We start from the raw sequence: 26,116 nt of genomic DNA, 5'->3' as shown, positions 1-26,116 counted from the left end.
GACATTTCCTGCACAGCCGGGTCCCTGGGGAGGCGGCGGATCATGCTGACATTGGAGTGTCACTTTCTTACTCTTGGCCGGCAGATGAGGTGTCCCTGCAGGCACTGGTCTCAGCGCTGGGCAGATATGCTCTGGCTGGGAGAACCATCCTTCAGGCTTTAGCCCCGCCTGTAGAAGAGTCATAGCTTTAGTGAACTTTAGTGGAGCTACCGTCTCCACTACTGCTTCAGGGCCCGTCGGAGGCAGGGGTGAAGGGGGCATAGCTGAGGTTCCCGGCCCACAAAAGCACTACGTGTCGTCCACTGTCTTACCAGTGACGCATAAGACAGACAGATGAAAGACCCCTTCTGAGTCCCCTGGACTCTGGAAGTGCACACCAGGCTCCATGACTGCCGGGGCCCCACTCAGCAAGGACGCTGCTAGTCAGTATGTAGGTGATATGCTGGGGCTGTTCCCAGGGGCCATCCCGTACAGAGAGCTGTGAGGGCGCCAGGGACTCGTGTTAGCCCACCTCGGGACTGTGAAACGGCAGTCAGGGGAGCCTGTGTGTGGGACCGCTGTCTCAGTATAGTCAGCACTCATCAACACTTGCCACACGCATGTCCAAGCTGGTCTAGGGGTCGGCTTTGGGATGAGCTTTCTCCATGACCTGTGCACATAGTCTGCTGAACCAAGCATAGTACACTGTCAGCCTGTCTGTAGTCACTTTTAAAGCCTGCTGTGGATCTAAAAAGAAAAAAAAAAAAAAATGGAGGGCTGTTGGGATGCTTGTTGGCTGAGGCAGCCTGAGGGTGTGGCAATGAAGCTTGTTAGGAATCCAGCAGCTGATCCAGGCTCTGAGTGTGTGTGTGTCATCTCCCAGCTCTGTGCGTGTTTCATCACCTGGAGCTTGAGGAGGTTTGCTAGGGCTTGCTGGCTTCCAGCCTAGAAAGGAAAACGCTAGCTTCAGATTGAGGGAGAGATCCTGACTCAAAGAAATAGGCTGAAAGTGGTAAAGGGTACCAGATGCCCTGGCCAAACCCCAAACTCTTTCTTTACAAGATAGATGGTGTACATGAATGTTTGTGGTCTGTGGAAAAATTCAGTTTTCCTACCCTCTCTGGAGGAAATCTTTGTAGTTCATAAGACCTTCAGTCCCTTATTAGCCCTTTACCCATCACTGCTGAATCTCAATGTCCCCTGATTCATCAGCTTATATTGGAGGGTTAGACTATCATGTTGCAAATGCTGGGGGCTGGGGTCAGGATCCTGTGTTACTATCCTGCCCTGTCCAGGAGCACAGGCTGTTCCAGCCCCAGGGGTTCCAGCTGTAAAACGGTGGCAGCATGCCTCCTCTGAAGTTAGTAAGAACTCACTCATCCAGGCTGTTTAGCCCCCAGAAAGGTAGAAGACCTGGACCACCTCCCAGGAATCCAGGGATAACCTTGACCAGCTAGGGGCAGTTAACTGTCACCTGCAGGACCTAGAGCCTGGACTTGGTTCCAAAGACCCCTCCCGGGGAATCCAGCAGCTTGTGGCTACTAAGAAAGGGACAGGATGGGGAATGAGCTCCTCTTTTCTACTTAAAATAGTCACGTTTTAGAGCCATTTCGTGTGGGTTCCTGTTCTAACTCAGTCTATCATGAACCAGGTAACCTTTGGCCAACCCCTGCCCTCCTCAGTCACCTCATTTGTACAGTGGGGACAAAAATGGTGTCTGCATTGTGGTGTCGTCTTGCAGATTAAATTATTGTCACACAGGTTCTGGCCTAAGGTAAAGGCTTCGTAAATTGGTGTTTATTACTTTCCATATTGCAGGAGCATTTATGAGTTTATTTAGAGTATAGTCTTCTAAAGAGAGTGAAAGGGCTTGGAATCTAGTAGTGTTTGAAGGACACAATATCGAGGACTTGCTTTCAAAAGCCAACTGTGTGAGTGGGAGGAATAGAGGTAGCCATGAGGGTGCTTGCTAGCCCTGGGCCTAGAGGCCAGTTTGGGAGTCCAGGATCCAGGGTTCTTGCTGCTCCATCTCTTCAGGGCTCACAGAAAATTCAGGAAGCACCATGGCAACACTGGGAATAGATTGGGCTTGGAATGCCCACAGTTGTCCAGTGGGCCTGGACATTGCATAAGATACATAAAAGCTACCCAGAAGAGAGAGGCTGGCCTCCAGCTGAGATGTCAGCAGCTTCTCCTGTATTGTGTCACAAACACACCCCCCTCTGCCCATTAGCAGCCTGCCTGCTGATACTGGGGAGAAAGAGCATCGGCTCCCTGCTGGCTGTTTTCTGCTTTCTGCAAACCCAGCAGCACACTCTCAGAGGTGAACTACATGTCTGTATGAGCCCAGCTCTGGCTCCCAGTGACCAAGAGGAGGTGACATGTTGGGTTGCTGTTTCTCTTAGAATAGTTGAGCCACAATGCCCACTCAGCAGTGCTGAGCCGGGGGACAGGAAGAGGAAGGGGGGTCACCCCTGGATGTTCTTTCCTCCCTGAGAAGGAACACTCTGTCCCTGGATCGAGCTTGGTTGACCTGCCTGCTGTGGTGGCTTTCTTCTGAGCAGGCCAGCCCAATGCCTCCAAGTGACATCTCCTCCAGCCACCCTGTGAAGAAGAAAGCCACACGCTTTCTCCTCTGGGCAATGGCTTTTCTGCATATTTCTGTTTGTACTGTCATGTGAATGTCACTTCCAACTCCCATGGAGTAATCCTTGTTCTAGATTTATTTCCAGGTTCTTGGGGGCACACCCATCTTTGTGCTCGTAGACGACCCCCTTCTGCTCTCTTGCTGGAGTCTGTCACACTTAGAAACCTGGAGGACTAGGCATGCAACATGTGGGTGAGGGGAGCCTCGTAAGTGATGGCCGTGGGTGATGGGGAGGTAACAAGGACATCCCAGATCTATGCAAGCTATAGGTTGACTGCGGTCCGAATGGACCAATATTCCTTCACTCGAGCTGACAGTTTACAGTAAAAAGGGGGGCCAGAGTTGAGTATCTTCCAAAAAGCCAGAAATGCATATATTCTGCATATATGAATCTTTTGCATATATGAAATCTTTTGATTTATAAACATTTGCTCAAATATTTTTAAAGAAATCCGCCACATAAAACACAGCAGAGTCCACAAGTAACCAGGAGCTGCAGAAGGTTGTATTTTGTGGCCACGCTTCTGTGAGCGAAGAGTTTATCATCTGAGGGGTGGTGAAGGCAGTGGTGTGAGTGAGAATGTCCCCCGTCACCGCCAGCATTTGAAAAACTTGCTCCTCAGTTGGAAGTGCTGTTTGGGAGGGCTGAGGAAGTATGGCCTTGGTAGAACAGGTATGGCATTGGAGGAGGGCTTTGCGAGCTTAGAAACTCACACTTTGTAGTTTGCTCTCATTGCTTCCTTCTCTCATCTCCACCCTGCTGCTGGAGCCGCCATGCCTGCTGCCATGCTTGACACTTCCCCATAGTGGAGAAGGGTACTTTTCCTTCTGGAACCGTAAACCCTAATAAACCCTTCCTCCTTGCCTCAGTCGTGGTGTTTTTATCACGGCAATAGGAAAGTGTGAGTACCTGTGCAGATTCCAGAGGGCTCGGTGAGCCACTGAATAGCTGTTTCAAGGGCCACTGTGAAGGTCCAGGTGGCTTTCAAGAGGACCACGTGAGGAGAGGGAAAGGGGTACTGTTCTCAGCTCCACCTTCCATGTGGCCTCTTGATGCTGAAGACTGGCAGGCCCTCATGTGTGTTGAAGCCCCACTGAGACCCAAGTGGTGTGGAATCACGGCTCCTGCTGGGCTGTGGCTCAAGAAGGATATTGCAAAGACACAGAGAGGTGGCTGGGGGCTGTGGTTACCCCATGAGGGACATTGGAGAAGGAGTGTTACCTGAGGAGGGCCTGGGCACTGAGGCCGCTGCACACCCTTGGAGCTTTCTGGCCTTAACCTGAAGTGCCCTGCTGGGTTCAAAACAGGGCACATTTGGTCTCCCTTTTCCTTCCCAACATGGCTCTATGGTAGTCCTTTTTCTTAGAGAGTAAAGCCAGAGGCTTTTGAAGAGAGCCAGTGGTGGGGCCCAGCCATCTATCTGGAGTGCAGGGATGAGAGAAATGGGTCCCCTTGAGTCTGTGCAGCATAACAGAACTGAGGGAACCCCAGATTTGTAACCCAAGAGAGGACCAGACTTAAGGCTCAGTCAAGGTGTGGAGAGTTTAAGGTAGTGAGACACTAAGGAGGAGAGCTCACTGGCAGCAGGAGCCAGTGGCCAAGGAGAGCTTCATGGATGAGGTATGCCTGGAAACAGTCCCCAGATGCAAGGCTGAAATTCAAAAAGGCAGAGGTGGGAGAGAGTGCAGAAGCAGAGACAGGGAGAACAGGGCCGGCTGTGAGGTCCAGTGATAAGTGAGGGCTTGCTGTGTGCCTGGGTGTGCTGAGTCCTTCTCTCCTGCCTCTTCTCGCTTCATGCTTGTAGCTCCTTGTGAGGTCTTTATGTTCATCAGTGTGTTTTACAGATGAGCAGGAAGGCTAGGGGACAGCCCACAGTTGTGCGGGAGGCATCGAACTAGCCAGGGTTGGAATCAGATCCCATACCCCTTGTATTTCTCCTTCTTGGGATCAGGGGCATTTAGGAAGCTGCCTGACTCCAGCCAAGGATGTGTGTAGTTCACTCAGCTGGCTCGTGACCCTGCGTAGCTTTGGTCCATCTTACCTGGCTTCTGTAAAATGCAGTAAAATGCAAGGTTTTTCTATGCCCACCCTTGTTCTGAATAATGACACCGAGACCTTTATATTTATTAAAAGCTTCAGGCACTAGGGCCAGGCAAATACTCAACTATTCTAACCGACAGTAATGGCCTGGCCTACTTCCCACCATGTGGCCTGTTACCTGCCACCTAACACTCTCTGCCCAGCACCTCCTTCTTCATCTTTGTTCTGATAGCTACCCTGCTTCTCTCTCTGGTCTCCATCTGGGATTCCGTCTCAGGGTTTGGAAGTTCTACCTTATCCTTTTCTGCCCAGCTTCTGACTGTTCAGCTGTTCATTTAACCAATCAGAAGGTGATGGAGAACAGCGTTTACAACTTTCTGAGACAGGGGATGCTTCATAATAATGACAGTGCTGACTATAACCAGCTTCTGGGTACAGAAGTCAACATTTGAATACACAGTGCACAAAACCGTCCTCTAATAGGCTTCCACGGCCAGTAGGGCACAGTGCTCAATGAGTGTCCGGGACTCCTTAGTTGTAATAAAGTGTCATAGGGAGAGGTCAAGCCCTGGATTGGGAGGAGGATATTAGGCAAGAGGATCCCAGCACCCTGTCTTTGACATTCTAGGAACTGGAGGGGGCTGGGGAGAACTGGGGCAGGAGGACTAAGAAAGCTGGTCCCGAAGCCAGTGCTAGGGTATGTGTGAGGCCTGAGACAGGTATAAAAGGCGGCAGCACCTTGCTGACTTGTCAAGGCCAGATAAAGACCCATAAATATTTCAAGAACAACCAAGGGCTGAGTAACAGAATAGGGGAGGATAAGAAGGTGTGAGAGGTAGTATGTGCCTAGAGCCAAGGGAGATGGTCAATGTCCAATCCAAGTGGAGGCCCTGTGGTCCTTGAGAATTTGAAGGAAGGCAGAGCTGTCCAATAGGGACTTTCAGAGATAATACAGAAACTGTACCTACAGAGCTTACCTGAATGCCCTTCCCTTCCCCCAGTTGTCCTGGGCCTAGCTGCTCTGCCTCTGTGTCTGTCTCTCTCTCTAGATTTATTTATATAAATGCTCTGTCTGCATGTACACCTGAGAGTAGAGGGCATCAGACCCTATTATAGATGGTTGGGAGCCACCATGTGGTTGCTGGGAATTGAACCCAGGACCTCTGGGAGAGCAGCCAGTGCTCATAACCACTGAGCCATCTCTCCAGTTCCTGCTTTTTCTCTCTTGAGAAACACACTTGGTGGCCTAGACTGTAAGGAGGATGCCATGACCGATCACTCGGCCCCTCTCCTGGGTCCTCTCTACCCAGGCCTTCCAGGATTGATGGTAGCTGCACAGACTAGCTCTCCTAAGAAGCCACAGCACAGTTCCTGCCTTCTGCTGCCTGTGCCCTGCCCTTTCATGGGAACCAGCCCTGCTCCCAGGCACCCTGAGGCTGCTGTCAGGATGGAGCAGTAAGCAAAAGGGACTCTGTCCAGAGCTGGTTCACAGAGTAGGCCTACAGGGTGACTCAGAGTAGCCTCCTATTGAGGTAACCCAGATCTACATGCACTCAAGAGTCACAAAGGCTGTCTTCACAGGGTACGGCAAGGGGCTGACTCAGCTGGGTAGGGGGGCTGGGTGAGTTGTTGAGTGACCTGTATCTAGGCTGACTGCAGCAAGAGGCACCTGTCTTCCTCCAGCAGGTCCTTCCACCTTCAGGTTTTGATACCTTCATCTGTGCAGGATTAGGCTGCATTCTCAGAGTGCTGCTGAAGCTATGCAGCCCAGATGTTAGGAACAAGCACAGTGTGGAAGCAGTCCCTAGGATCCCCCAGGAGACAGTCACTCCAGCCCATGGAGGTCTACCCTGTGCAAGCTCTCCCTGAGCACTGCATGGACCAAAAGAGGAGAGGGTACATCTAGCCAGGTCAGAATGGAGCCTCCAGCCTCTGCTATGCCAGGGTGGGTATCAGAAGAAGGGTAGGAGTGACAGGACAGGTTCTCCGATCTTGGCTAGTCTGAGGGTAGGCCTCTACCACCAACAGCCACGCCTGAGAGCTGGCTAGAAATGTAGACCCTCACAAGACATGTTGGTGCATAGTTTCAACATATGGGAAACAGGCAAGAGGATCAGGAGTTCAAGACCAACCTGGGGTACATAGTGAGTTTGTTTCAAGGAAAAATAGCTTCAGCAGCTGGGTGCAGTGGTGCACGCCTGTAATCCCAGCACTCTGGGAGGCAGAGGCAGGCAGATCTCAGTGAGTTTGAGGCCAATGTAGTCTACAGAGTGAGTTCAGAACAGCCAAGGCCACCGAGAAACCCTGTCTCGAAAAACCAAAATCAACCAAACAAACAAAAATAGCCTCAAAGTGTCTGCATTGGGCTCCAGTTCCAATTTACTGAGTTGTGATCTATAGTTTAACAAGATGCTAGGTGCTCTGTGTCCATTGAGTTTTGGGGACCACTGTGCCTGTCTGCTAGGCTTCTTCTCTTTTGGTCCTGCCCACCCCCAGAAAGAAATACATCACCATGGGCCAGTGAAACAAAAGTTCTAGAAGCAGAAATATTACTTCAAATGCCTGGTACATATGAATGCTGATATAGTCCGTTCAGCCCCTCAGACTCTAATGCTTGATCACAGCACAGGGCATTTGCTGTGTAACACGCCGGCATCCTAAAAACACCCTATCCAGTGTTAGAGTGACAAAGGGTTAGTCCCCATTCAGAGGGTGATGGATGTCCTACCTCCTGCTGCAGGAAATGTCATTGCCTTTCAAGTCGCACCTCCACTGCTGTGTGTTTCTGAACTTTCCCACTGCCCAGGGGTTGGGAACCTGAAGTTTCTGTTCACACAGGCCTCCACTGAACCATCCTGCGTTTCTCTGGCACACATGAATATATCGAGCTATCAGGCCAGCACTGACTGTAGCAGCCAGACAATGGGGATGAAGAATTGATTGCCAGGGGAATCGTATTTTCTAGAGATTCATCTGTGAGTGGTTGGAGCACAGGCCAGAGGAGATGGGGGCCTGGCAGGGAAAAGGTTCCCATGGCTTCCTCTGGACAGTTATGGGCATCTTCCCTCTCAGACAGCCCAGCCTGTCTCTTCCCACAGGCTTTACATATATCCCTGGCCCAGGTCTACCTGGCAAGTGACCAAGGAGAACTGTCTTCCCAACTGTGTGTTCTGGGTGAAACTGTTCTAGCTGGCTTGTGTGGAGGTGGGTAGGGGAATCTAGGAAACTTTCATGAAATGACAGCAGCCAGCACATATGTAACAGGTCACCAGGAACAAACTGCTGGCAGGGAACCCAGGGGCATGGTGCTGTGTGATTTCAGGCCTCATAGGAAGTGATGTGGGGAATGCTGGGATGAAGCCTTGGGTAGATGTGATGGTTGATATTAACAAAAACAGAACAGTGAGCCCATGTTGGGTTCCCTGCCCTCAAAGCTCAGATGTTGCCCTGATGTAGCGTTGACATCCTGCTGGGATCCAGCACAGACTGGAGAGTGCTGGCTTCTGAGCCCTGGAGCATCAAGCAAACCCTCCTCGTTCACTTCTAGGGTCCCTTGCAGCTTCCCTGGGCTCCCTTGCAGTTTGCCTGGGATCCAAGGGTAGCTGGGTTCTTTGTTGTTGCCTGAGGCAAACAATGAGCCAGAAAAGTAGACTTTGAGATCTTCCAGCTTCCTGCATGAGGTCCAGCAGCCCTGCTGGGTAGGTTGGATGCTGAAGAGGTTAGGGAATGAGCTTGAAGAAGTTAGGGGGCTAAAAATGATGGACTCCCAGGGCCTGAAAGGGCAGGTTTTCCATTAATCAAGCCTCCTGGCTTGCAGGTCACCTAGCTCATCTCTGAGGGGGGGGAGGGAAATGCCTCTAATGTCTGCCTGTTCTTAAAAGGATTGGCTAAATTTACAGCACTTAATACCATTTGTCACTGAGCAGGTGGCGGGTGGAAGACTATCTTATTGGGCCCATGGAGTGCCTTGTGATGTGAGTGTTGCCCGTAGCCTGAGGGAGGGTTCTGTGAGCCTCTGGGCTTGGAGCCAGGTAGGGCCAGAGGAAGGAAAAGAGATAGGTACCTCAGCAGAAACCCCTAAGCTTTGTGCTGGCTTTCTATGGAAGCTGCAGACAACTTTGGGCAAAACAAGGGTTTGGGTTGTGAGGTCTTGGAGTAGAGATAATAGCATAGAGAGGGCGTCTTTACATCAGAGAAAGGGTGTTTTAAATTTCTGATACAGGTACCTTGGGCCTGTAGCCACAGCATGAAGATGGCCTAGCTGGAACTGAGGTCTCAGCACACAGCCGGGGCTGTCTCCTCTACACAGACACGGGTAGGCCCTTAATGCTCTCTGGGAATTGCAAGGACCGCCATGCCCTGCTTCCTGCTATGTCTGCTTCAGCCCCATCCTTTGCCCGCAGCCTCAGGATAGCTCCTTCCCCTTTGGTGCCCTTACACCAAAATGCAGCTTCAGTGCTTTTCCTCCTACTGGCTTTTTGGTCCTCCTCATCCATCACCTGGGATGGAACAGGGGCAGGTCAAGGTCCCAGGAAACCACTGCAGAGGTCAGCTCCTGGGATGGGTATTTCTGCCTGCCCTGTGCTTGAATGCCTGAGTCGGGTGTCCTTGGTTCTTTTCCACACCCTCATCTCTCCTTTTCCTTCTCTCCTTGGTCCCGCCCTTCCTGCCGCCTTTCACTACAAAGACCAGCACCCTCCTCTGTGGCTCCCAGTTCAGCCTGCTACCCAGTTACATGAAGATTTCCCACTTCCCCTCACAGTGACTCGCAAGCTGAATTGAGAGAGAACAGAATAAAAACATCATTTATTGTGGAGGGATCACCTTCTTGCCTTGCAGAGGGAAGCCTGTAGGCACCTGCCTGAAAGAATTGCACACGGCAGAGCAAGCATATCTGCACACACATGTTCATAGAGGAGTCTCCACAGATGTGAGAACAGCCCACATGCTGGTGAAAGGATGGGAGGATGGCCAGAGGAAAGAGACGTGATGCGTTACTGTAACCCAATACCTCATCAGCCAAAAAAGTACACGAGGTTCTGCAGAATGGATGAACCCTGAATGCACTGGGAAATAAACCAATCACAGAAATATTGTAAGACTCCCCTTATAGTACCCAGAATAAGCAAGTCACAGAGTCAGAAGGCGGTCGGGTTAACCAGGGCCTGGGTCGGGGGAATGAAGCCTTAAGTGTGCAGTGGGCGAAGGACTACCGTTTGGTACAATGAAAAGTTACGGAGATGGGCAGTAGTCATAGTTATGTAACATTGTGGCCATGCTCAAAGCTGTTGACTTGCATGCTTGAAAAAGAGTTCCTTTATATTTGAAACACAGTGGAAAAGTAGTTGACGGACAGGGAGATTACAGCCTAGACCTACCTGGCACCTGCTTGGGATTTTGTTGCTTTGAGGGTCAGTTTCCCAGCAGTGACTTCGGTAGACGATAGGAGGATGGCATCTCTGTACACTATGACCCCCAGGAGAGAGGACAGGAGGGCGTGCGGGGAGGGGCACTGGCAATCTAGTCACTACTATAGTCAACTGGGACTCAGTCTGCTCAGGCCCCCTGAGAGGTCACAAATGCTGCCTTGGAACTGTCATCTAAACTGAAAGGTGGAGCTTCATTTCTGTCTAGGATGGCCCTGGGAGAGGCTGGATCCTTACACTTTGAGGACTCAGGGATCAGGGGCCAGGCGGGTCCTGCAGGTGTCTCCTGTCTGAACAGCCCTGAGCAGGTGGCACCTGAGGTCAGGTGCTATCAGCTGGGCCTGGAGCAGATTGGACAACAGTAACTGGAATAGAAGGGAGCCAAAAAAGAACATGTGGATATAATCGGTGTCCAAGAAAGGGGCCCATGGAACAGTCCTTTTTCTCCCTCTGGCTACTAAACTATTGCAGGATCCAAATGAGTCATGATTCCTGTCTTTATCTCGGTGAGCCAGAGTAGGATTATTGCCATGTCCAGCTTTCTCACAGGACATATGTCTGTGAGACTTGTCCGTAGAGAGCCCAGTAGAGGGGACCACAGGCTGCCAATGCAGGCCAACCCTATGCTCCATTCTGTGGACTCCATGTCAAGTTCTTGGATGTGCCTAGAGTCCCTTGCTAAGATCTGAGGTCTTCAAGGAATAATGGACACTTTGTTAGGTACTGACAGTGTCAGCAGGTTTCTCCTCTGTAGACCCCTCTGGCTATCGGTCTTTTCCTTCCCATGCGGCTCAGGCCACCCACACAGGTCAGGTCCTGAACTTGAGCAGATTGCCCTCCTAGGCTGTACCCAGGCGAGGAGTAAAAATCACACTTCTATACAGCACCAATCACTGGAGAAGTAGGGAGGGGGATAGAAAACTGAGACATGTCCACACAAGCTACCTGCAAGTGGGAGGAAGGGGAGGTCATGGGAGGTTTAGGCACAGTCACACCAACCGTGTGAACTTGGATGTGTTGCTTATCCTCTCTGAGACCCTCTTTCCTCTTCTAAGTAGTCCAGTTATGCTAATTCCATAGCTGGTAGAAAGATGATTGCATTCGGAGGGAGCACATCTATGCTGAGAAGGATGCCTCAGCCAGTGATACAGGTGCGGAACCATTTGCATTTCTGTTATTAGAAATGTCATAGTCACGCCTGAAGCCATGCTGGGTGATCCATTTACCTGCTAGAACACCATTAGCCAGAAGTTGGAGAGACCCCAGCTGGCCTCTAGGTCACTGCTGTAGAATCCCATAAGTGGAAGAGAGTCTAGGTTTGGAAAGTGTGGGTAGGAAGAGTGCGGAAGTGGGCAAACACCGCCTGCTAGCTGTCTAATGCTGGATGAAGAAGTACCACACCCTTAGCGTCTTCCAGCCATGCCTGCTGTTACCTCACAGCTCTGGAAGGCAGAAGCCTGGCTCCCAGCAGTCTTTTCTCCCCATCTCCAGTCCACACTCATGGTCTCCGTGACACGGTTTACATGGAACACTTTATTAGATCTTGGTTATTAGCAAATACCAGCATTCCAGAAGAGTGCTCAGGAATTGTAAATGTCGGCACCAGTCCTTCCTTTGAACGCTCAGGGCCTCTCCTACCTGGAGCATCTTCACGTGGCCTGTGAGGTGTCTGCCTCCACTCTTCAGGCCTGCCGGGTCATTTTGCAAGGGGGTGGTCTGGAGAAAGTCCAGGTAGTATGTGGATGGAGTGTGCTGTTTCCTCAAGCTGAGTGGGGCTTTTCTGGGAGGTCACAGGTCCCCAGATGATAAAATACAGACACAAGACAAGCTGTAACATTTTTTGCTGTGAGGCCTGGAGTTCTCCTGTCCATGCAAGGAAGGGGTGGAAAGCCTGGAAGGGGTAGGGAGGAAGAGGTGGCAGAGGACAGCAGTGGCTTTCAGCTCCCATAGACTAGGTTGACAGTTTTGTTGCACCCTAGTGCCTATCCCAGGTACAACTGGCCATTCTGTCAGGCTGAACTCAAGAGTAGGGCAGAGGGCTACTGGGATGGTCACACTCTTCTGGACGGCAACGAGGCAGCATCTGTGGCTGAGCCACAGCCACATAGGTGACCCACCGACTTTCAGCGTTCTGTCAGTAAAGCTGGCCCTGTCCCTATAGACTCATGCCACACGTGTCCTCAGCAAGGCCGTATAGCTCTGCTGAGAAGCTGAGGCCCACAGACCACAGCTACATATGTGGCAGTCTCATGGCCAGAAGGGGAAAGTCTCTTTAGGAGGTATTTCTTGAAGGGATTGTCTCTCTGAAGAATGTTTCTGTCTGGGATGTTCCAAACATCTCAGTTCTTGGATCAGGAGATCTGTCTTGCTTTACATGGGTTTAAAGTTAGGATTTTCATTTATTTATTTATTTACTTACTTACTTACTTACTTACTTACTTACTTACTTACTTACTTACAGTTTATTCACTTTGTATCCTAGCTGTAGATCCCTCCTCCCATCCCCTCCCAATCCCATCCTTCCTCCCTTAAAGTCAGCATTTTAAGTCAAGCTGGACAGTAGGGCTTAGGTGCTGAACTAGATTTATTGTCTGCTCTTTCAGGCAGTAGGCACTAACCTCAGCACTACACAAGTCACCGTGTCAGACAATTAGATAAGTCACCTGTGCCTCCTCTAGCCTCAGTTTCCCTCCCATCACAGTGGGAACTCAGCATATCTTAATGCTAAAGATAAGTCAATATCACAAACTAAAGGATGGAACCTCAATTAAGAAAATGCCTCCACAAGATCTGGCTGTAGGCAAGCCTGTAGGACTTTTTCTTAATTAGTGATTGATGGGGGAGGGCCCAGCCCATTGTGGGTGGTGCCATCCCTGGGCTGATGGCTCAGGGTTCTATAAGAAAACCAGATGAGCAAGGCATGGGGAGCAAGCCAGTAAGCAGCACCCCTCCATGGCCTCTGTATCAGCTCCTGCCCTTCTTAAGTTCCTGTCCTCATTGTTTTTGATGACAAACAATAGTTCCTATGGAGCAGTGAGGGCAAGGAACCTCTCATCTCCATGTTGTGTTTGGTCATGGTGTTTCATCACAGCAATAGTAACCCTGACTAACACAGGGAGGTGTGGCTTAGCTGTGAGTCACTGAAGAAGGCAGGCCACATGCATTGTAGCTCATACTGCTTCAGGCTAAGCTGCCTCTGCTACCTGGTCCACTGAACCACGAGGCATCCCAGCTGCAAACTTCCCGTACCATGAATGTCCACCATTCCATTCCTCCCATAATGGAGCTTTCTTCAACTAACCCAAAATAAACCCTTTCCTCCCTCAAAAGAGAGAGAGAGAGAACGAAACAGATAAGCCAATACAGTCCACTAACTTCCTGAGAATGAAGAGAGTTTCTCTAGTGGGGCTTGGCCCTGGCTTCTCGCAGCATCTCACAGAGGCTGTGTGTCTGTCTGTCCTCTTCCCCAGCAGCCGGAGGGATGGAGAACTCTTCAGCAGCGTCGGCCTCCTCCGAGGCAGGGAGCAGCCGCTCTCAGGAGATAGAGGAGTTGGAGCGCTTCATTGACAGCTACGTGTTGGAGTACCAGGTGCAGGGGCTGCTGACCGACAAGACGGAGGGGGACGGCGAGAGCCAGAGGACACAGTCCCATATCTCCCAGGTGAACACTGGCCCAGGCCCAGGGACTAGCAGACTCAAAGAGGTGACACCTTAATGATAGCATCCTGTCATTTCTCCCTACATTGCTGCAGTGTGGTAATCCCATCTGGCACAGCATCCAGAATTCTGGAGGAGACATTTTGAGATCCAGCCAGGAAGCCTCAGCTGAGCACCCTTGACCCTTGAACCTACCTCTGGGACCCAACCAGACTGACTACCTGTCTCTTACCATACATTGGTTAGACACCTACCATGTGCTGGGTGTACTATTCTACAAGCTTACACTCTAGAGCAGCATTGGAGAGCAAAGTTACCCATAATGGATGTCATTGGAGAATTCTGATTTGTGACTTAAGAACTGCGTTTTCTGTGTATCTCTACAAGATGCTATATGCCTATGCACTTAGATGCACGAGTCATTCAGAGAAGAATCTTAGGGTGGTCTCACCTCCTGGGTTGGTCTGTCTCAACTTGGCCTTGTAGGGGAGGTGTCTTACTTGGCGGAGTGTGGGCTGTGATGTCTTCAGCAACCTGCCATCATACACATCTTTGTACGACGCAGTAGAGTCTTACAAGAGTTGCTTTCAGATTTGGTTCCAGCTGCCCATTTGACCTTGGCAAAGCCCTCAATATCAGAGACTCAGTGTCCTTTCTTTCTTTCTTTCTTTCTTTCTTTCTTTCTTTCTTTCTTTCTTTCTTCCTTTCTTTCTTTCCTTCCTTCCTTCCTTCCTTCCTTCCTTCCTTCCTTCCTTCCTTCCTTCTGTCTTTCTTATTGGTTTTTCAAGATAGGGTCACTCTGTGTAATATTGGCTATCCTAAAACTCGCTCTATAGATCAGGCTGGCCTCACACTCATAGAGATCCACTTGCCTCAGCCTCCCCAGTGCTGGGGATTAAGGGTGTGTGCCACCACCAGCCGGTGAGGCTCAGTTTTCTTACCTGTGAAATGGTATTAACCTGCTGCCTCAGGAAGGCTGGACTGTCCGGGGAGACAAGAGCAGATGCTACCCAAATGAAGAAGCAAGGAAGCGTCTTCTCTCCTGTCCAGGGTCTGTGTATCAAGGGCCCCTCTTATAGCTGTCCCCCCTCAAGCCTGGGTAGTCAAATAAAGGATGAGCTACTTGCAAAAACCAAATGCAGCCACCTGGCTCCCTGCCCAGTGGGGAGAAAAATCTAGTCTTCCCGCTTTTTAGAAAGCCAGAATGAAGCCCAGACCAGCAGTCAGGCTGGGACATCTTTAATCAACAGGGGTCCCCTGTCTCATTCCACTGGGCGCTGGGGCAGAAAATAGTCCCTTGCTCTTTGCCTTAGTGTCCTTGATATTCTAAAGCTATAAGTATGTGAGCTCATAATTTGCCCATTCCCAGTGCACAGGGGTGAGTGGAGTACCCAGCCTCCATGGAACCTGGGAGATGTTGGAATTGGGAGTGAGTAAAAGTCCCACCTTCATGGAACTGCTGCTCTAGTGCAGGTGACCATCGCAGCTAGGAAGGCTAGCACAAGCAACTGAGGAGCCGGCAGCCTATTTACTTTTACTTTTTGAAGTGAAGTTGGGGTTTTCTGATGCTTTGATGGACTTAAGTGCAAGCACTAAGGGAGCTGGAGAGGGACCTCAGAGGGACCGTATACACCCAGTGCATGGGTAGAGACTTCTCAAGAGAGTTGCTAGTTTGCAGTATAAAGCCGTGGTCAGGGGGAGGTCAGTGAAAGGGGAAGGGGTCAGGTAGTGAGTAAAGAGCGTGTGGACTGAGGATGCTATACATGCCAAAGCTGGGGCCAGAAGAGGAGCCAAGACCCAACCAGGAGTAGAATGCTAGAGTGGAAGGAGGAGACTGAGCTGACAAGGTCTAGAGAAGTGAACCTCCAACAGGAGGTGCAGGGCTGTGGACCCCTGGGAAGATGGGAGAGGAGGAGGAGCCAGCGAGAACTGGCTGGAAGAAAGCCAGGCTGGGTGCAATGCCAGGAGCCTGGGAAAAGGGGGGTTTAGGAAGAGGGCGGAGGGGTAGGGGAGAGGTGGGTAACTTTTGGGATTACTGCTAGAAGACAGCATCACTGACAGAGCAATTGAGTGACTAGCGGCAGTGGCTGGAGAGGATCCGGCAGAGGGATGGATAAGGGCGGCAATGGGAGACCAGGCTTGTTACCACCACGAGGAGCACAGCTGAGGGGGACAGTGATATGGGGGAGTTGCAGAAGTGAGGGCCAGTAGGAGCATAGCCAGCATAGTTATAAGGGACAGAGAATGGTCAAGGGGGAGGAGAGTAAGCAGAGCAAGCGCTCGGTCTGTGCACCTCCCAGCAGCCCAGCCTGCCACCACATATGTGAAGTCACACCAGCAGCAGAGCTGTGGAGGATTTCCAGGGACTTTTGGCCACTTTCGGGCTGATGTAGTGTTAGGAAGATGGTCTTAGCCAATGTGAAAATACAGTGAAGAGAAATGAGAAGAAAGGCCAGGGAAGGAAGATGGTGATATGATTGGATACCCAGGCAAGGGAGGGTAGAGTAGGCACCAAGACAGATAGTAAATCCTCTAATGCAGCAGTCTTCAACCTGTGGGTCTCTCAGGAGTCAGATGACCCTTTCACAGGGGTCACCTAAGACCATCAGAAAACATGGATTTTACATTATGATCCATAACAGTAGCAACATTACAGTTATAAAGTAGCAACAAAAGTAATTTTATGGTTGGGGTCACCACAGCATGAGGAGCTGTATTAAAGGGGAGCAGCATTAGGAAGGTTGAGAACTGCTGTCTAGTGGCATGGAGGCCTTAGGACCGAAGCGTTGTGCTGGGGTTCTCATACTAGAGAGAGTGGGCTGGAAGCCCAAAAGAGGTGTCCTGGAGTAAAGTGTGTAAAGCCGAAGATGGCAGGGTGCATGAACTGAGAGGAAGGGGCTGAAATGGGCTCAGGAGTCCGTGGGGGTGAGGGAAAAGCCAGCTCAGGGGGCCAATAGCCCAAGACACTGGCACAGTCTCCAGGATCTCATGAAGAGGACCACAGGGTGAGATAGGGGTGGCTGCCATCCACGTGGGACAATGGGGGAATGACCTGCTGATGAGGAAATGATGTCAGGGTGGTAGGAGTGTGTCTGAGGGTGTCAATTTATTTGTGACAATTTCATTTCTTAACTTAAGCCACTCTGGTGTAGAATTAGCACTGTCATGACCTGGACGAGAAAGAGGAAGTGGCAAGCATGAATCAGGAAATTTTAATCTGCTTGGGTTGTCTGGGGAAATTTGTTAGTTACCATTGCTTCACTGTGATGAGATACTTGGCCTTAAACCCTTAAGAGAAGGACATGGGAGATGGCTCAGTGTTCACACAAGTGTAAGGACCTGAGTTGAATCCTTAGAACCAGTGTAAAGCTGGGCATGGTGGCACGTCTCTATAATCCTGGTCCTCTCCCAGCTACGTAAGGGGGAGACAAGAGAATCTCTAAAGCCCATGGACTGGCCAGCCTAGTGTACACACTGGCTAAACAGAAAATAGAAATAGGCCTTGCCTCAGACAAGATGAAGGGTGGGTACAAAAACTTGAAGTTATCTGATTTCTCCATACTCATGCGAGCACACACATACATTACTTTCTTCATCAACACAGCAGTGTGCTCACACACACACACATGAATATGTACACACACACACACACACACACACACACACACACACAGAGGAAAAAGAACATTTAATTTTTATAATCTAGCAGAAAAATTTATCTCACAGTTTCAGAAGTTTTGACCCATCATCATATCATCATTGTGGGCAGGTTGTGCAAGGACAGAGCAGTTTGCATTGTTGGGGACAGGACGTGGGCAGATTAACAAGGTGCAGGCAGGATACAGCCTCTCCTTTGTTGTCATGCCCCACCACCACCACACATAGACCTCTTTCCTCCAGCCAGGTCATTTGGTCAGTGTTCTCATGACCTGTCTCTAGACCTGTTCTTACGACCTGCCTCTAGACCTGTCCTTATAGACATACCCGGAGGTCTGTCAGATCTGTTTCTAAATCAAAGTGATTTCAAAGGGAAGAAATGCTGTAGATACCTGTAAACATCCTGAGCTGATGTCCTCAGGCTAACACCTAACACTCTGTGGAACAGAGGGTGGGGACGGGGACAGACAGACAGACAGGGAAGGGAAGGGACGCTCAGCAGATAGTGGGCCATCCAAGGCTAGCTATGCACTTCTTCCTGCTGCTGGCTCAGGCCGACCTGACAGACACTTGGATGCCTGGACCTGGAACAGATGAGATTAACCAGGCCTCTGGAGAGTTTTACGGTTTCCGGTCTGGGGAAAACTGCCACTTGTGACGTTAGGGTGCATTCCTTACACTTTTTACATGCTCTGAAGTTTGATGAGAGCGTGCAAGCACCTGGCATGATTGCAAAACATCTGCATGCTACAGGGGAAGAGGGATTTGTCCCAAGTCTTTTTTTGCCAGACCCTCAGACACCCAGGGGTGGGACAATGGTGGCCAGCTTTACTCAGGGCCAAGGTTAGACCCATCCTCCACAGACACTTAAAAAAATATAATAGCTATTGACACAGCTTTGTAGGAAATGGTTCTGCTAATCCACTTTGCTTGTTTTTTATTTAATTTGATGACTGTTTTAAATGGAATTTTAAAAACACACAGACATACAAAGAATGTCTCTGTCTGCCTGTCTGGTGATGTTTTGATATTTCTGGGAGAGGAAAATTGTTACTGTTCTTGGAAACCTTGAGAAAGTTTGAGGGAGTGGAGAATATTGTTCTATTGGTGGCGGGTATTTTTAGAATCTGAGCAATGGCATTGGACACTTAGGAAGAAAATGCCTCCTGATGCACTGTTGTGCTTCCCATCACCATCTCAGCAACACTAGAAAGGATGGATGGATGGATACATAGGTGGATGGATGATGGAGAGATGGATGGATGGATAGATAGATAGATAGATAGATAGAATGACAAACAGATGGTTAGATAGATGGATAGTTGATAGCTTCCCTTGCCTTAGATGATGTGATAGTTGGTCAACTTGAACGAGCTAGAATCACCCGGGGAACAGGCGACTAGGCAAGCCGATGAGGGATTATCTTTGCTTGCATTGATGTGGGAAAGTCTGTCTTGATTTTGGGCAGGACCCTTCCCTGGGTAAGATCCTGAAAGAGAATTAGGACTCAATCACACTGGTCATTGGTCCTTTGTAGGGGAGGTGGAGATGCTATGGTTGGAAATGCTTGGCACATCTGATGTTGTTAGGTGACTGGGTGATAGATAATTCACCAGAGCAGCATTTGCAGGATCACAGGGAGGTTTCAGGAAGTGCTGAAGACTGAGCCCTACACAGGAGATGCAGTCGAAGAAGAACCTGAATATTAACCTGTGTGTGGGCCCCTGGTGACTCTGCTCTTCCTCTCAGGTGGGACGGCTGTCTCCTCTCCCCAAGGTCAGCTGCCTCCTAATGGGATCTCTTGGAAGGGCAGAATGTGTGGAAGTGGCCAATGGTGGGCACACATACTAAAGGCACAGTTTCCAATCTAGTCTTTCAAACAGGTTAAATCAAGAGCTTCAGATCCTTGAAGACAGCCTCCCACAGTCCTTTTTGATGTTGGGAGGCAGGCAAATGACCTTGGTCCTATCTAAATTCCAGGAACTGTCTAATGAAGAAGCTTGGTGGTGCTGACATGTGGGAGTGGATGAGAGCATTCAGTGGCCCCTGGCTCCTTCTCATGTGGCTTCCCTCCTCTCCCTCCATGGTCTTCCTGCCATTCCGCCTCTCTGTTTTCCTAACCACCATCCCCTCAGCCCCTTCCTAGCCAGTTTATGTATATATTTTTTCCTACATTGTGATCCATTTTCACAACTGTCTTGACTCAATGGTAGGCCACCCATGACAGGCCTAATGGAAGTGAGTTAATAGGAAGGAGCACGGGTGGCTGACCATGGAAAGGTCTTTCTATGTGTCTTCCTTCTTTTTTCTTTTAATTTCATGACTATTCCATGCCTACATACGCCTGTCACACAAGAATTAAATACCAACAATAAATGTTCCCTTAGATACAGTCTGTCCACAGCCATGCCACTGGTGAGTAATCTTCCTCAACCCTTTTAGATGTCCTCTGATAATATGATTTCCAGAAACATACTTTTTCAAAAATCATACAGCACTCACACTTCCCCCATATACCCAAGGATTCTTCCGGGCTTGTGCATTTGCTGTTCTGTGTACTGGCTGCCCAGTGGTGCATCGGGGGTGCTAGCTAACCATACATTTAGTCCTGGAAACTCACTTCCCCTTTCTTTCTTCTGGAAATGCATGACATTTGGTGCAATGGTTGGCTGGCTCCTTCCGCAAGAAGCTTCCGTAGAAGCTTGGAAGTAGAATTAATTTTAGTGGCTCTTGGCAAATAGCTCTCCGTAATGGCTGTTCTGCTCTTCATACTGCCACCAGTATGTTGGGACATCCCTGTCATTTTATTTTGCATTGTCTGACTTCTGGTAAGACAGAGTACTTAAACCGACTTACTAGCTGTTTTTTTCTAATATGTTAAAAATTTATTTTGGTTTTAAAGCAACAATTGGAAAAACAAGACAATTGGGAAATGGAGGGAAAGGGGTCCACTATCATTTTGTGGCAAAGACTGACAAAAATTGTTGTGACTTTTGTTTGTTTGTTGGCTTGTTTACCCTTTACAAAGTTGCTCTGCTAGTATACATAAGTTTTAGTTTGTTTGCCTATTTGGCACAATCCCCTCCACATTGTTAGCTGATGCTTTTTTAAGATAAAATGTAGTTATTTAAATCTGTCCTCCTTCTGCTGCCTACTGTTGGCCCAGGAGAACAGTATAACTCAAGCTAGCATTTATTCATTCGGGCCTGGTTGCAGGCTCTGAAAAAAAGTGATAGACAGAAACAACCGTGATCCATGCCTTGCCAACTCTTGCTTTCTGGTAAGAAGGATGGGAAATAGGGTGAGAGAAGGCAGTCATTGGTGGTGAAGAGAGAAGGGCATGGAGGCCAGGACTGCTGGAAGGAGGCTTTGGAGGGAAGATTTAAAGGTCATTGGAGAGAGGTGGCTTAGGAAAGAGGGCTCTATACAGAGGGATTGACCAGAGCTGAGCTCTGGGGTCTGTAGGCCACACTGAGGCCAGTGAACCAGGCATCAGGGGCCTGTCATTTTGAGAGACAGGGGAGAGTCCCAGCACATAGACCTTCATAAAACCTTGCGGGTGATCCTGATTCCCCTAGCATAAGAAGCCTTGAGTCAGATGGCCTTTTGTATATATTTTTTTTCATTTTGAAATAGTTTTTAAAGTACACAAAATTTCAATTCCAGTACAAAGAATTCATGCATATTCTTCACCACATGGCCCCGATTTTAATATAGCACATTTTACTCTGCCTCTAAATATATACTTATGTATTTACTGCATATACATTCACTGCTTTTAAAAGAACAATTGAATGAATAGATACACATATACACACATATATGACTTTTCTCTGAATCATCTGCAGGCATGAGACCCCTTGCTCCCTACTCACTTCAGAGCATCCCTAAGGACAAGAAATAGCATGTAGTGACAGTGTAGGAAATAAAGACAGATACTGCATTGTTGCCTTTAATTCACTGGTTCTCCCAGTAAGATCCATATAGCTGTGTTAGTTGCTTTTGTCTCTGCGACACAGCCGTCTGGAGGACAGCAAGTTAGGCTTGGCTCATGCTTCCAGAGGAAAAAGCTCATGCTTCGTAGTTGGGACTGTAGGGAGGGAGAGCATCACGGCAGAAGGCATGGCCAGAGGAAACCTGCTGTGCTGTGGGCAGTCAGGCAGCAAAAGAGTGACAGGAAGGGGCTGGGACAAGCGAACCTTTCAGGCTCCACCCCAAGTGATTTACTTCCTCCAACTAGAGACACCTCCTAATAATACCATTGTATTGTAAAACTACCAAGCATCAGGTCAAGGCCTCAGGAGCCAGCAAATAGAACAGAGCTGGGGCCAGACTTGAACTTTTGAGTGTTTTGGAGAGGAAACTTCACATCCAAACCACAGCAACAGCAGAAACAAACAAATCTGTTTAGGACATCAAAACCATAGCTGTACATTACATTTAGAATTAGCCTTTTTTTTTTTTCTTTTTTTGTCTCCCTTCCAGTTAATAGCTATTTATGCCCTTGGCCCATTCTGCCCCTTTTTGATGGTGTACTCCTAGACAAGTTACTTAATCACATGTGACAAATGAAGAAAATAAAAGCATCCAGTAGGGCTTGAGAACCAAATGTTACTGAGTTGATGGGTTTGGCATAAACCCTGATTCAAGTGAACACCTCACTGATCCCTGTTATTAAACCTTGACTGTATATGCTGCAAGTAGCCCTTCATCTGCGTGCCTGCCTGTCCTCCCTCCCTTCCTCCCTCCCTTCCTTCCTTTCTTCCCTCCCTCCCTTCCTTATTTCTTGACTCCTGTTATCTATACAGAAGTTTTAAATGTTGATGCAGTTTGAACCCTTTTCAGGGCTTTTAGTCAACTTGAGGCGTGTTCCCCGGGAATGGTACCCAGTAGACATCTAGAATAAGGTTTTCTTTATATGGTTATTGATGAGTCTCTCCTAGCCCCTGTTTTAAAACCCTGATTTTATCAGCCAGGTATGGTGGCACATGCTGTAACCCCAGCACTTGGTTGATGAAGTTAGGGGAATCGGTAGTTTGAGGCCAGTCTAGAATACATGCATGAGCTCTTGTTTAAGAAAAGAACACTTACCTAAATATGCTAAGTTTTTACCTAGGTACTAATTGTTTATGGCCTCATTTTTATCAGTTGTTTGGTTTGGGGGTGGGCCTCTGGTTTGGGAGATTTTGTTCCTCTTCCAAGTCAGCATGTGGTAGCATGGTTTGAGTGTAAAATGTCCTCTATGGGATCCTCAGGTACTTGACTATTTGGTCCTTAACTACTTCTGTCTGGGAGATTATGGGATCCTTAGAAGGTGGAGACATGCTTAGTGGACACTGAGAGCTAGCCTGGAGATTTAGTACCCTGGCCTTACTTCCTGTGTACCCTCCACTTCCTGGACTTCTGAGGTTTGAAGAGTGTTAGCCTTCCTTCCCACCACCATGAACCCCACCAGGATGAACTGCATATACAAAAGCTGTGAGCTACAACAAACCCTTCTTCCCTAAATTGCATGGTGAGGTATGGTCAGAGTGATGAGAAAAGACAGGGCCTTGGCCCCACCCTGTCATCAGCTTTGATGTTGTGTGGGGCTAGTCTGGGGAGGCTTTTGGCACTAAAAAGTGGACATACCTATGTTTGCTGTCAGCCTGCCCTGCTCCAAGCCTTGACCCTCCTCCTCCCTCCTCCCCCCCCCCCCCCACTGCAGTGCTCACAGCCATGTAGACTTCTCTATCCTTCCCAGCATTTGCTAAAAGAGTGTTGAACATTGTAGGGTGCAAATGACTGGTAAATTACTGTGACTTTAAGTTGTGTGCATCTTTTCATGTACAGATAAGAGCAAAAAGTGGTGAAATAAACGTTTTGAGTTCAGAATAAACATCTATATTCCAGTGATTGTCAAGTCTTAACCCTGTGTCCTATTTGTTCCAAATTTTTAAATCAAGGTAGACATTACAGCATCAGTGTGGAAGGCCTAAAGCCATGGTTGGATGCTTGATGTGAATTGTTCCCACATGCACCATTTCCCCACATGTCCTGACTCTTCTGCTGGATGCCCTTTGCAAGGAGGGTACCACCTCAAGCCCCTAGAGGGCCTTCATGGTTGGGAGGTCCAAGATATGAGCCCATTTGCCTTGAAGGACAGATGGTCTGTGTCCAAGAATTTAGGCTTGTGACTTGAGTATTTGAGAGGAGGGACCTCCTCTGCTCTAGAGTCACCCCAACAGATTTAGCTAGATTTACCTACAGCTTTCTAGGTAGCATCGCAGAGGGACCAAAGAAAGCAGGCAATGCCCGGGGAGAAGAAAGAAAATGCTATGGTTGGCATCCAGCTATTGGCTGGAGAAGTTTGGAGAGGAATTCCCCAGGACTTTGAGGGTCAGAAAGAGGCACGCATCCCCTGACTCAGATGTGGAAATGATTCCCCAGGTTTCTGCATGCCTGGACCATTCTAGTAGGGGTCCCACAAGGCCAGTGGGTGATTAATGGATTGCTCATTCTTAGAGCTGCCTTAGGTGGCAGGGGTGCTCAGGCATAACCACAATCCCTGTTCTCCTGGGGCCTGGGTTTTATCTCACTCACTGGATCTCGGTTCGGCAGGCTCCATCGCTATCTTCATCTTCTGCTGCTTGCCCCCATGCTCTAGGTCCCTTCCTCCATTTCCAACCTTACCATTACTAAGAAACATGGAACCTGGCCTTGACCCATTACTTACTGGGCCAGGTGTGTATCCCCGGCCACTCTACTGAGGTGCTGCCTGGTGAGAGCTTCGGATTCTGTCCATGAGGGAAATGATCCTGACTTCTGTGGCTTGACGGCTATGGAATGCCTCCAAGCTGCCCACTGCCTCTGCTTTGACTCCACCAGCTCTGGATTACCCTTCCCTGGGAACCCTGATAGTGTGCTCACGGGCTACTCATCCCCTGCCCTCCTAGCCTCTGTAGAGATTATGCATGTCTGCCTCACACCCTCGTTCCCCTCCACGCTGCTGCTGGCAGACATGTTGCACTGCTCGCTCCAGCAACCACCCTGTTGGGAGGGTCTCAGGAGTGACTCGGTGGACACGAGAGCTGCCTTGCTTGGCCTAGTGGCGCATCAGGTGGCATGCTTGCAGAAGCTATGCTCCCCTGCAAGTCACCACTGTCGGGGCTGTCACATCGATGCTCTCCAGCCAGTGTCTAGAAGGAGAGATTCCTAGCAGTCGCTTTACTCCTTTGCTGTGTCCTAGTATGGCTCCAGGGATTTGGATCTGGCTGGGATAGCAAAGAACAGACAGATGGACACACAGACAGTAAGCTGCGGATGGGTGGTCTGGGCTCTCAGATGGAGAAACCTCAGCACCCCAGAAGTTCAGCATGCTTATTATTAGAGTTGAACAAAGAGGCGGGGCTGTTACATACATTACGGTATACAGCTGGACTAAGGACATGAGTTTAGTTGATTCAGTAGGAGCAGCCTCAGCAGAGGAGCAGCGTTCAAGCCATAAACACTCACCCACTCACCGGGGGAACAATGATGGACATTTTCTGCACACACACTGTCAACACTCACACTCGGTGCCCCAAGGAAAGCTTGGCCATCCCTCTGAGCCTGAGGCTGTAGGGTCCTTGATGTGGCGGTGCCCATGTCAGCAGTACATATTCAGTTAGCTTCACTCACTCAGGGCCTCCTTCACACCCTATACTCCCTGGCTGTACCTATCCTGACAGCCTCAGCTAGACTTCCTCCATTTCCTCCAGGAGAGACATTGTGCCAACATGTAAAACAAAAGCATGCTCTTATCATGTTTTAAACATCATGTACACACACACACACACACACACACACACACACACTGTGTGTGGATATGTGTGTCTTCCCTGATTGTGTATATGCACACTTACATGTATATGTATACTTATTCATAATATATATCCCTATATAGTCCTTTCTGCTTTTTAAAATTATTTTAGACTCCTAGTGAAAGTGTAGCACTAGTTCCAAGTGTTCCCTGCCACCCAGCTTCTTCTGGTAGGAACATCTTGCATAACTCATGGTACAAAGATCAGAATGAAGCCATTAGCAGGGAACAGTGTCCTTTCTAAGTTATGAGGTCCAAATTTGCATCTCATTTTCATGTTATCCTGTCTTTCAATCTGTGCTACTTCCTTTTCTTATACAATCCTGGCACTTTTGGTGGCTCCTCTAATTTTGGAGAAAATCGATTATCTGGCTTTTCTGGTGTTTTTCATGATCACATTATAACTGGGCACGGGGTGGAGGGGAAGGCATTTTTAATTAGTTAATCTTTGTAGACAAGTGCCTTGAAACTGCAATTATCCAAACACAGGGATTATAATCCCGGGAACTGGTTAACTGTATAAAAGACCTAAGAGGCTAAATTACTAGAAATTAGCACCTACTTAGAGGTCACTTTTTCCACCTCTTGACATGAGGCCCAAGGAAGGAGATAGTATTGCCAGTGGCCAGGGTGAAGGCCACATGTACAAGTCTTATCTGATAAAGGCTGGAGCAGTGAAGAATGCCCATTTGATGCTAGTTACGCCTTTAGAGGTACAGAGGGTATCCTGGCTTCTCTCTTCTTCCTGTTTTGGGCAGCCCAGCCTGAGTCTAGATTACCCAGGAACCTGAAAGGCAACTGCCTCTGCAGTACAGAGAGAGTAGGATGGTATGAAGTGGCCCTGCTGCTTTGTCTTCTCTCCAGAACTG

The 26,116-nt window shown here is 49.0% G+C and overlaps 1 protein-coding gene across 6 annotated transcripts in view; it reads left to right on the top strand.

The window, feature by feature from the left end:
- Ctif (cap binding complex dependent translation initiation factor) overlaps positions 1–26,116 on the top strand; it is a 241,383-nt gene that overhangs the window by 40,594 nt on the left and 174,673 nt on the right. For 2 of the 6 annotated variants that reach the window (XM_055622605.1, XM_055622604.1), the window contains exons 1-2: positions 9,690–9,762; positions 13,564–13,754. In XM_055622605.1, coding sequence (XP_055478580.1) covers positions 9,729–9,762; positions 13,564–13,754 — 225 coding nt within the window. In that variant the 5' untranslated portion in view covers positions 9,690–9,728. Of the gene's footprint in view, positions 1–9,689; positions 9,763–13,563; positions 13,755–26,116 lie in introns of those variants that run through there. The other 4 variants (XM_055622607.1, XM_055622609.1, XM_055622606.1 and 1 more) reach the window with 2 other exon arrangements.

Source organism: Psammomys obesus, unplaced genomic scaffold (assembly GCF_907164565.1).
Source record: "Psammomys obesus unplaced genomic scaffold, mPsaObe1.curated_primary_1811, whole genome shotgun sequence".
NCBI lineage: Eukaryota > Metazoa > Chordata > Mammalia > Rodentia > Muridae > Psammomys > Psammomys obesus.
This window is presented reverse-complemented; position numbering and strand designations above follow the sequence as displayed.